The sequence below is a fragment of the Oncorhynchus mykiss genome, chromosome 13, assembly GCF_057628025.1.
Source record: "Oncorhynchus mykiss isolate SJ-2025 chromosome 13, ASM5762802v1, whole genome shotgun sequence".
Lineage (NCBI taxonomy): Eukaryota > Metazoa > Chordata > Actinopteri > Salmoniformes > Salmonidae > Oncorhynchus > Oncorhynchus mykiss.
Window position 1 is genome coordinate 33701288 of NC_143034.1, and position 12532 is coordinate 33713819.

Below are 12532 nucleotides of genomic sequence, written 5' to 3' on the forward strand. Positions count from 1 at the left end.
TGACTACACCGCGAATCACACATGGACATTTCCTATGGCTGGATATGGACTCATTCAATATTCTGAGATTGGTGACATCCTATTTTCTGTCTTTGTGTTGACAAATACTGACTGCATACATTGCATATCTGTTTTCTCAGCACATTCAAGATATGAAGATATATTGATTACACATATGCTTCTGTTGGCGGAGGTCCATATCCAATGCTAAAGCACGATTTCTGATGCATTTTTTGAGTTTTATAGCACCTGCTCAATCATTTGACAAATATGAAATGCATATTTCTTTCATGCACAAATAATTTTTTGATTCTTTCCAGAATTATTTATGATAATAAATGGTATGGCAGGATATTGACTCAATAGATATCCTGAGATAGGCATGTGGATATCTTATTTTCTCTATATTATGACAAATATTGACAGTAGCGCTACAAAGTATGTTTTCTCAGTACATACACTAGGCTATGTTGGCGGCAGGTAGCTTAGTAGTTAGAGCGTTGGACTAGTAACTGGAAGGTTGCAAGATCGAATCCCCGAGCTGACAAGGTAAAAAATATGTAATTCTGCCCATGAACAAGGCAGTTCACCCACTGTTCCTGTTCACCCACGACTGCATGGCCAGGCACGACTCCAACATCAGACGACACAACAGTGGTACCAGCCTCATCACCACAACAGCCTCATCGCCGACAACGACCAGACACCCTATAGGGAGGAGGTCAGAGACCTGGCCGGGTGGTGCCAGAATAACAACCTTATCCCTCAACGTAATCAAGACAAAGGAGATGATTGTGGACTACAGGAAAAGGAGGACCGTGTACGCCCCCATTCTCATTGACTGGGCTGTAGAGGAGCTTGTTGAGAGCTTGTGTCCACATCACCAACTAACTAGAATGGTCCAAGCACACCAAGACAGTCGTGAAGAGGGTACGACAAAACCTATTGCCCCTCAGGAGACTGAAAAGATTTGGCATTGGTCCTCAGATCCTCAAAAGGTTCTACAGCTGAAACATCGAGAGCATTCTGACTGGTTGTATCTCTGCCTGGTACTGCAACTGCTCGGCCTACGGCAGCAAGACACTACAGAGGGTTGTGCGTATGGCCCAGTACGTCACTGGGACAAAGCTGCCTGCCATCCAGGACCTCTACACCAGGCGGTGTCAAGAGGAAGACCTTAAAAATACTCCAGCCACCCTAGACTGTTCTCTCTGCAACCTCATGGCAAGCGGTACCAGAGTGCCAAGTCAAGGACCAAAAGGCTTCTCAACAGCTTTTACCTCTAAGCCATAAGCCTCCTGAACAGATAATCAAATGGCTACCCGTACTATTTGCATTGTGTCCCGCCACCCCCAACCCGCCAACCCCCTATTACGCTGCTGCTACTCTCTGTTTATCATCTATGCATAGTCACTTTAACTATGCCCACATGTGCATATTACCTCAATTAGCCCGACTAACCGGTGCCCCCACACATTGACTCTGTACTGGTACCACCTGTATTTAGCCTCCCTGCTGTTATTTTCATTGTCATTTTATTGAAATTAAGACATTTCTTTACCTATCTATTGTTTACCTAATACCTCTTTTTTTTACTTACAAGCCCTAACCAACAGTGCAATTTTTAAGTAGGCAATTTCACTGTAAGGTGAAACACCTGTTTTACACCTGTTGTATTTGGCTCACGTGACACTTTGATTTGATTTAAGTTTTTGATTGTAAGCAGGAATCAGGAGGATAGTTATGGTCAGATTTTCCAAATGGAGGGTGAGGGAGAGCTTTGTTATGCATCTTTGTGTGTGGAGTAAAGATGCTCTACAGTTTTCTTTCGCCTCTAGTTGCACTGGTGAAATGCTGGTAGAAATTATGTAAGACTGATTTCAGTTTTCCTGCATTAATATCACCGGGCACTAGAAGCGCCGCCTCTGGATGAGTATTTTCTTGTTTGCTAATGTCCCCATACAGCTTGTTGAGTGTGGTTTTAGTTCCAGCCAGTATCTGTTTGTGGTAGTAAATGGACAGCTACGAAAAATATAGATGACAGAAATGTTATGGTGGTACAGCTTATCATTAGGTATTCTCACTCAGGCGAGCAGAACCTCAACTTACTTAATATTATAGATTGCGCATCAGCTGTTAACAAAGAGACGCACCCCCCCCCCCCCCCTTGAGTTTACCCAACCCTGCTGTTATGTCCTACCGATGTATAGATAAACCAGCTAGATTTATAGTTTCCATGTCCTTGTTCAGCCATGACTCTGAGAAACACAGGATATTCGATTTCTTCCGATCATGTTGATAGTCTCGAGCAGAACTCGTCCAGTTTATTCTCCAGTGATTGCACATGCGCCAATAGAACAGAGGGTAGAGGTGGTTTATCCACTCGCCGACATAGTCTCGTCAGGTATCCCACATGCCAGCCTCTATAACGCCGCCTCTTCCTTTTTTCGAATGGCTGGGATTTGGGCCTGTCCTTCGCCACCGACTCATTGAAGTAGAACTCCTCCTCCTCCATATCGAAGATCGTTGTTCTGATATCCAGAAGCTCTTTTAGTCATAGGAACTATGGTGGTAACATTATGTACAAGAGTTAAGATCAGGAAAAAAATGAAAATATAATAGCACAATTGGTCAGGGCCCGTAAAACAGAATAGTAGTATGTGCGTGTGCACACAGGTGTGAATTCTGCTCGATAGATTTGATATCAACACATCTTTGGATTGTATTATCTTTTAAAACTAGTGTTCTATTTTTCTTATGTATGTTACATTACCAGAAGGTATTGTATTAAGTCTGATATGAAGGTAGCACTTTAATGTGCATGTGGGATGACCTGTTTAAATGCTGGGTGGTTTACAAATGATCTCTGTGTATGTCAACTTCTCTGACAGGGAGCACTTATCATTGGGAGGGATTTCCTGGTGGATTCGCTGCTTCATCATCAACTGCATCCTTTTCCTCCTGCTCTTCTTTCTCACCACGCCCGCCATCATTATCTCCACGATGGACAAGTTTAACGTCACCAAGCCTGTGGAGTATCTCAATGTAAGAAATCTTCAATATCCCTCAATGTATTTCACTCCATATCAAAGGTTTTGTCGTGGCCTAGATGTTCTACAGTGGTTCCTCCTTTTAAAAGATGCTATACTGCATGCAGCACACCTTGTGGGCTGCTGCAGAATTCTATGGCACGTTATTTGTCAGCCATTATTACCATTAATGCAAGTTAGTGCTAGTTTGGTCACCAGAGGGCATCTTTGAGAAGTATTTGATAGTCTTCAGTATTGGCATTACTAGAGAATTTAAAACATTTTTTGTAAGAACGGGGCGGCAGGGTAGCCTAGTGCGTTGGACTAGTAACCGGAAGGTTGCGAGTTCAAACCCCCGAGCTGACAAGGTACAAATCTGTCGTTCTGCCCCTGAACAGGCAGTTAACCCACTGTTCCCAGGCCGTCATTGAAAATAAGAATTTGTTCTTAACTGACTTGCCTGGTTAAATAAAGGTAAAATAAATAAAAAAAGAACATAGTATATGGAATTGATTTTAAGAAATGTAGCTTATTAACTAATTTATTAATATTATGGTGTTTCTACTGCAAGAAAATCAAAAAATGAAACCCTCAGGGTTTCCGTTAGGATGGTACGAAAACTATGGCGCTGTACAACATGACGGTCGGGAGTAGGCTACACTACTTAAGAGCATAAAAGTATTGGAATAGTCTAAATTAATATCTATGGGGCATAACATTTCCACACCCTAATTGTAGTGTAACCAATACCCAAACGGATATTCAGTGAAAATAAAAAATCTCATTGATTTATCAAGACCAGTCCCCATATTTGTCTCAGAGCAGCATAAAACAATGCTTCAAATCCTATTGCTTCAAATCCTATTGCTTCTAACTTCAATATGCTTTTAAAATAAATAAAACCTACACCACTTTTAAATGGAGCAATGGCAGGCAATGGAACAGAGAGCTTTCAGGAAAAACAGTACTTCCAGGTTGGATTTTCCTCAGGTTTTCACCTGCAATATCAGTTCTGTCATACTCAGACAATATTTTGACAGTTTTGGAAACTTTAGAGTTTTTTTCTATCCTAATCTGACAATTATATGCATTTTCTAGATTCTGGGCCTGAGAAATAGGCAGTTTAATTTGGTTACGTTTTTCATCCAAACATCAAAATACTGCCCCCCTACCCTCAACAGGTTAACAGCACATTACTCGACACTAGTGAGACTAATTTCGCATACTGTAGGTCTACTGTAGATCTAAAAAAAAAAATAAAAAAAAAAAAAAAAAACATTTACGTGACTCTCCGCCAATAATTACATTTGAGGATTCTGAATGATTATCTAAGGGGCATTTTTCTTTACGGCAAATCGGATCTGTGATAATATCTAAGAGGCTTTTATATAATTATGAATGAATTAATAATAATAATAGCTTTGTTTAAAAATTAACAAGATTTTGGAGATTTAGTTTTCATTGAGTGAGCATTTGAATGCCATTCCTGAACATGGGGTGAGACATTCTCACTAATTTGTAAATAAAGCCAGTTAAGACTGCTGCACCACTCGGGAGTCCCCATACACAAAGTTTTTAATGCTGATTAATTGCCTTGCACAAAGTATCAAAATACATAGAGGTGTTAGTAAAGGTATATTGTCCTGCTAATAGCCCATAATGGGCTATTATAATACTGTACAGGTAAGGATAATCAAAACATTTATTTTATTAAGACTATCATAAATAATGTTGGTGCTTTTTTATTTTGATCCAAAGCCATGAATGAGTGAGTCACTCAAGCTTATGTAGGTGACCGGGGCAATATGACTGTGCCATCAACTTGATTGTATATAACGATATTTTGGAGATTTCATTTTCAAAAAACGAAAGTGAGCGATTGTAATCTGAATAAAGGCCAAAACAATTAATTATGTTTTTAGAGGGAGAGAAACGCTGGGCTAATTGTGCGCCGCCCAATGTACTCCCAACCATGGTCGAATGTGATACATAATACTAATAATAATAATAATACCTTTCCCTCCGTCCACATGTTAAAGGTTCAAATTGATAAATGTTTTTTTTATCAATTAGGATATTTCTGTTTAATCACAATATTTGTTATATTATTTGTTCTGTATTTTCTGGTGGATTAAACTGAAATTGCAATACTGCCAACCAAGCTGAGAAATACATTTGACGATAGAATTCTCCCCCTACCCTCCTCCTAGGCAATTCTATTGTCCTGCTAATAGCTCTGCTAATAACCATAATGGCGCTGTACAACATGACCGTATGTGTTTGAAAGAGTATTTTCCAGTAAGCAACAATTTGTTTGCCTTCATTAGCCTACTTTTTTCCAATATTTCTGTCATTCAGTGATATTTATTCCCATAGTAATTCCTTATGGATCCATAAGGAAATTAACATCTGCATTTTGAGAGTATTTTTATCATTATTTTATTAACGAAAGCATACCAAGTACAACCCCAAATCTGTAAACATGGGCACCCTCATAGATATCATCCTAACCAACCTGCCCTCCAAATACTACACCTCTACTGTCTTCAACCAGGATCTCAACGATCACTGCCTCATTGCCTGCATCCGTAATGGTTCTGCGACCACCCCTCATCACTGTCAAACGCTCCCTAAAACATTTCAGAGAGCAGACCTTTCTACTCGACCTGGCCCGGGTATCCTGGAAGGATATTGTCCTCATTCCGTCATTAGAGGATACGTGGTTATTCTTTAAAAGTGCTTTCCTCACCATCTTAAATAAGCATGCCCCATTCAAAAAACATATAACCAGGAACAGATATAGCCCTTGGTTCACTCCAGACCTGACTGCCCTTGACCAGCACAAAAACATCCTGTGGTGTGCCGCATTAGCATCGAATAGCCCCCGCGATATGCAACTTTTCAGGGGAGTTAGGAACCTATAAAAACAGGCAGTTAGGAAAACAAAGGCTAGCTTTTTCAAGCAGAAATTTGCATCCTGTAGCACAAACTCCCAAAAGTTCTGGGACACTAAAGTCCATGGAGAATAAGAGAACCTCCTCCCAGCTGCCCACTGCACTGAGGCTAGGAAACACTGTCACCACCGATAAATCCACGATAATTGAGAATTTCAATAAGCATTTTTCTATGGCTGGCCATGCTTTCCACCTGGTTACCCCTACCCCGGTCAACAGCCCTGCACCCCCCACAGCAACTTCCCAAGCCTCCCCCATTTCTACTTCAGCCAAATCCTGCTGATGCTCTGAAAGAGCTACAAATTCTGGACCCCTACAAATCAGCAGGCCTAGACAATCTGTAAACTCTCTTTCTAAAATTATCCGCCGCAATTGTTTGGTACCCCTATTACTAGCCTGTTCAACCTCTTTCATATCGTCTGAGATCCCCAAAGATTAGAAAGCTGCCACGGTCATCCCCCTCTTCAAAGGGGGATACACTCTAGACCCAAACTGCTGCATACCTATATCTTTCCTACCCTGCCTTTCTAATGTCTTCGAAAGCCAAGTTAACAAACAGATCACCAACCATTTCGAATCCCACCGTACCTTCTCCGCTATGCAATCTGGTTTCCAAGCTGGTAATGTGTGCACCTCAGCCACCTCAAGGTCCTAAACAATATCATAACTGCCATCGATAAGAGACAATACTGTGCAGCTGTATTCATCGACCTGGCCAAGGCTTATCGGCAGACTCAACAGCCTTGGTTTGTCAAATGACTGCCTCACCTGGTTCACCAACTACTTCTCAGATAGAGTTCAGTGTGTAGAATTGGAAGGCCTGTTGTCCGGACCTCTGGCAGTCTGTATGGGGGTGCCACAGGGTTCAATTCTCGGGCCGACTCTTTTCTCTGTATACATCAATGATGTCGCTCTTGCTGCTGGGGATTCTCTGACCCACCTCTGCGCAGACAACACCATTCTGTATACTTCTGGCCCTTCGTTGGACACTGTTTTAACTCACCTCCAGACGAGCTTCAACACCATACAACTCTCCTTCCGTGGCCTCCAACTGCTCTTAAATGCAAGTAAAACTAAATGCAAGTTCTTCAACCGATCACTGCCGACACCCACCCGCCCGTGTTGCATCATTACTCTGGACAATTCTGACTTGGTATTTGTAGATGTCCACATATTCTAAGGTGTGTGGTTATACTGTAAACTCTCCTTCCAGCCTCGCATTAAGCATTTCCAATCCAAAATTAAATCTAGAGTCAGCTTCCTATTTCACAACAAAGCATCCTTCACTTATGCTGCCAAACATACCCTTGTAAAACTGACTATCCTACCGATTCTTGACTTCGGCGACGTCATTTACAAAATAGCCTCCAACACTGAGCAAACTGGATGCAGTCTATCACAGTGCCATCCGTTTTGTCACCAAAGCCCCATATACTACCCACCACTGCGTCCTGAATGCTCTCGTTGGCTGGCCCTAGCTTCATATTCGTAGCCAAACCCACTGGCTCCAGGTCATCTGTAAGTCTTTGCTAGGTAAAGCCCTTGTCTTATCTCAGCTCACTGGTCACCATAGCAGCACCCACCCATAGCACGCGCTTCAGCAGGTATATTTCACTGGTCACCCCCAAAGCCAATTCCTCCTTTGGCTGCCTTTCCTTCCAGTTCTCTGCTGCCAATGACTGGAATGAACTGCAAAAATATCTGAAGCTGGAGACTCAAATCTCACTCACTAACTTTAAGCACCAGCTGTCAGAGCTGGTCTATCACTCCAGTGTTTAATTGCTATATTGTAATTATTTCACCACTATGGTCTTTTTATTGCCTTATTTCCCTTATCCTACCTCTTTTGCACACTGTATATAGACTTTTTTTCTATTGTATAATTGACTGTATGTTTGTTTATTTTGTAACACTGTGTTTGTTTTTCCCACTACTTTGCTTTATCTTGGCCAGGTCGCAGTTGTAAATGAGAAATGTTCTCAACTAGCCTACCTGGTTAAATAAAGGTGAAAAAAATAAACTGATGAAGAAATACAGTACTGTATGCTTTTCCGACATTTTGCAGTTGCATGAGGTCGCCCACGCACTTTAAACATTTGGATAATAAAGCATTTAAAGCTTTTTGAAGATAGAAGCCACCTACATTTGTTTATTAGGCTACTGTGCAGTCTGACAAGTAATCATTAACTGTCAGTCATGGACAGAAACTTCTAAGACACAGTATTAATGATGAACACCCGGAGGTTCACTGGTAAGCCACATTTGCCTCGGATCCATCCCTGTTGGTAATCTGTCTCTCTTCAGTTACACATTCTTGGAATAGCATAATGGTCCGGACAGCCCTTGCTGTGCCTGGTGAGCAGTTGGTCAAGTTCTGTTGTCAGAAGAGGAATGAACATGTCAGGGTGAACCGACGACCTGATGAACCCACCAGGTATGTTGACTCTGCCTGTCGGAGGTGATGTTCCAGAGCTCACAGGTGTGCCTGGCATGGATTGTGACTCCCATCTTGTTCCTCACCCTCATCAATGTGCCATTCTCCGCCTGACTCTCCGCCTGTTGCCGCCTGACTCTCCACCTGTTGCCGCCTGACTATCCGCCTGATGCCGCCATGTGCACCTTCATCAGATGAGCAGAATAATACTGCCCTGAGCCCCCATCGATTACAGTGGCCTATGTTAGAAACTGTAGATCCATTAACTTCTTACGGCTGAAATCCCGTTAACAGGATCGATTTGACAGCAGCCAGTGAAAGTGCAGGGCGCCAAATTCAAACAGAAATCCCATAATTAAAATTCCTCAAACATACAAGTATTATACACCATTTTAAAGATGAACTTGTTAATCCCACCACAGTGTCCGATTTCAAAAAGACTTTAAAACGAAAGCATACCATGTGATTTATGTTAGATCAGTGCCTAGTCACAAAAACAACACAGCCAATTTTCCAGCTAAAGAGAGGAGTCACAAAAAGCGGAAATAGAGATAAAATTTATCACTAACCTTTGATGATCTTCATCAGATGGCACTCCTAGGACTTCATGTTACACAATACATGTATGTTTTGTTTGATAAAGTTCCTATTTATATCCAAAAATCTCCGTTTACATTGGTGCGTTATATTCAGTAATGTTTTGCTTCCAAAACATCCGGCGATTTTGCAGAGAGCCACATAAATTTACAGAAATACTCATCACAAATGTTGATGAAAATACAAGTGCAATGCATGGAATCAAAGATATACTTCTCCTTAATGCAACCGCTGTGTCTGATTTCAAAAAAGCTTTACAGCGAAAGCACACCATGGAATAATCTGAGTACAGCGCTCAGCCACCAAAACAAGCCATACAGTTGGCTTGCATGACTTGGCTCATTGCATTTTGCCAGACCCCTTAGTCAAACAGCACTTATTCGCTCCCCCTTCACATTAGAAGCCTGAAACAAGGTTCTAAAGACTGTTGACATCTAGTGGAAGCGTTCGTGTACATTTGGTCCGATTGCACTTCCTATCTTGGATAGCCATATACTTGAAAATCTACAAACCTCAGATTTCCCACTTACTGGTTGAATTTGTTTTTCAGGTTTTTGAGTTCTGTTATACTCAGACATCATTCAAACAGTTTTAGAAACTTCAGTGTTTTCTATCCATCTACTAATCATATGCATATCTTAGCTTCTGGGCCTGAGTAGCAGGCAGTTTACTCTGGGCACTCTTTTCATCCGAACGTGAAAATAGCGCCCCCAACCATAAGAAGTTAAGAATTAAAAGTGACTCCAACGCACATGCTGCCTACACATTTTAAGAATCTAGCAAAACTGACTTTTCTTGGCAAAAATGTGTTTTTTTTTAGATGTGGCCTGTTGTCAGCATGGTTGTCATTTTAACATTTTTTTTTATTTCACCTTTTTATAGATTTTATTACACATTATGCCTACACATTGATAGGCTATATTCATGTTTTTTTAAAGAAAATGCACTGAAACCAAAATACCTTTTTTTAGTTTTTTTGATCCTCTCAGATCTGGCTCATTTTCAAGCCCTCTTGAAAATCCTAACCCTGGAACGGGTAGCACCAAAAAAAGAAACTGGCTTGATGAAAATGATGTCCATTTCGTCCCGGGGATGTTCACACCTACAGTAGCCGGGCTATAAAGTGTATATTGTCCTGATGATAGGGCTACACCTGCCACAGTCCTACAGTACACTTGTGAAAAACAAGTGTTTGAAAACCTTTTTCAAAATGCCTCCAGCTGTCTATCACTACTGTAAATAAAAACACAGCATTTTGTTTACATCCTCTTTACATTCTTTCTTGTAACCGTAATATCACAAATCATTTATCTACCTTTCCAATTACTTTTAGATTTAGGGATTTATAGATGTATTCTTTTCATGTCATTTTTTGTTAAATCCAGCTCGGATTTCAGTATAACTTTTGACTGACGCCTTTTGTGAAAGGTCTAATACTCTATTTAATCATTTCAGCCCTCCGAATTCATATCTAAAGGGCATTTTTCACGCTTTTATTAGTTACATTGTTTTAGTTTGAACGTGCAGACAGGCCCTAAGAACAGCAGGAATGTTTCTCTAGTCAGCGCCTTTATTTATGCAACGCCCCTTAGTGTTGCTCTGTTCTACCCAGTGGGCGGGGTGGGGGTTATGCTTGTGAAAAACAGTGTTGATAATATATCTGTGTTATATTAAAGCCCATGTATCTAAGGGGCTTTAATATAATTATCATTTAATTCATAATAACAATAATAAAAATAGCTTTGTTGTAAAAATAATATTTTGTAGATTTCCTTTTCAAAAATGTAAAGTGAGCAAGGAAAAATGCCATTCTTGAAAATTTGTAAAAAAGCCAGTTTGTTATTTAGAATTATTTATTTAAAAAAATTAGAGGGAGAGAAATCAAAAGCCTACAATCACCTCATGGGTCTCCCGGTTGCGGCCAGCAAGGGTATTGAACCAGCATCTGTAGCAATGCAGTTTGCACTGCAATGCAGTGTCTTAGAACGCTGCGCCACTCGGGCGCTGTACAGCGTGACCAGTCGGGAGTAGGCTACAGTACTACAGTGAGAGCAAAATAATCCTAACATTTCCACACCCTAATTATAGTCTAAGTTTCTCTTAGAATAAAAACCTTAGTGTAACAACAGTTTTAGTAAGTAATACTGACGAGTAGTAACAAAAAATATATATTTTTAGAGACAGCCTCGGGACCCAAAAGCATAATCAGTGCTCTAACTCCCCCTTGCGCTGGTCTGGAGCAATGAAGTAGTGACCCAGGGTGCTGTACTAAACCACAAATTACCTCTAAGTCCCACAGCATAATCGCAAAACTTTGAGTGGAGCAACCACTGTAGCAGCCTCTGCCAGCCTCCGTATCGGCATGGGTTCGAATCTGGCCTACTGCCCTTTAATACAACCTATCTTTTGCCACTGTCATTCTCTCCCACTATCTGTTCAATAAAATCTGAAATACCTAAAATATGTATTTAAAAAAAGGCTTTGTCAACAAACATCTCATATTGATTCTACATTGACATAATGAAAGAAAATGATGCACTGTGAAATTGCTAGTACACCCTTATACAGAGCTATTTATTCCAGCCCTAAACCGTATCACTGCTGGTGTTATTTTCCACCTGTTTGTTAATTGAATGGCGTTGATTGAGTTCATCTGGGTTGTGTTTATTAGGGCAGTGGTTGTTAAACCCCTAGCAATTCCGTGTATTTGATATATTCCAGCGCTAGTAAACCAGATTCAACCTGTCAACAATCAATTTAGGTGAGAGCTAGTTCAGGGCTATAAGATTTTGAAATGTCTGGGTGTCCCCGAGGAGAGGTTTGAAAAAACACTGTATTAGGCTAGACCACAAAATAACGTTTTAAAGGTTTTGCAATGGAAAATGGACAATTATCATTGTCATTGGTGTATTCCAGGTAGTCCCTTTCCATTTAATTTCCTTTAATGAACACAACCCTGCTTTCCCATGTCTAATTCAGTCCTTGATTAGAGGGTAAGAATCAAAACCAGCAATGCTTCTGATGTAATTTAGTAGTCATACCCTGCCCTGCCTTAGTAGTTTGCTCAGTGAGAATTCAGCCATTGTTCTTAGCATGGTGTTATAGATTACAGTTGGACAGAATCTAAAGCTATTTGGTACAGAGCTTAATATGCGGGCCTTTGAGGAGCAAGGCTTCGTTGACTATTGAGGAAATGTATGTCTTCTGTTCTCTCCTGTCATTTTTCTCCAGAACCCCATCATCACCCAGTTTTTCCCCACTTTGCTGCTGTGGGCTTTCTCTGCCCTGCTGCCGACCATCGTCTACTACTCTGCTTTCTTCGAGAAACACTGGACGAGGTACTGTTAACTTTCCTATCCTTAGCAATACGGTTTGCAAGTTGCACTGAGGGTTAGGCTATAGTGGTCCTAGGGATTTTCCAAGTCCAAATGAGTTGCTGATTTGGTGTAAAGAACAGAAATCGTCACACACAGAAGGCGACTGGAGTTGCTCTTCACTGAGTTAAGCGTTATCAATCA

The 12532-nt window shown here is 40.9% G+C and overlaps 1 protein-coding gene across 2 annotated transcripts in view; it reads left to right on the forward strand.

Moving 5' to 3' along the window:
• Positions 1–12532, forward strand: part of LOC110486047 (mechanosensitive cation channel TMEM63B) — a 96547-nt gene that overhangs the window by 50011 nt on the left and 34004 nt on the right. For both annotated transcript variants that reach the window (XM_090196058.1, XM_021557362.3), the window contains 2 exons: positions 2892–3045; positions 12246–12352. In XM_090196058.1, the coding sequence (XP_090052184.1) occupies positions 2892–3045; positions 12246–12352 (261 nt within the window). The remainder of the gene's footprint in view (positions 1–2891; positions 3046–12245; positions 12353–12532) is intronic.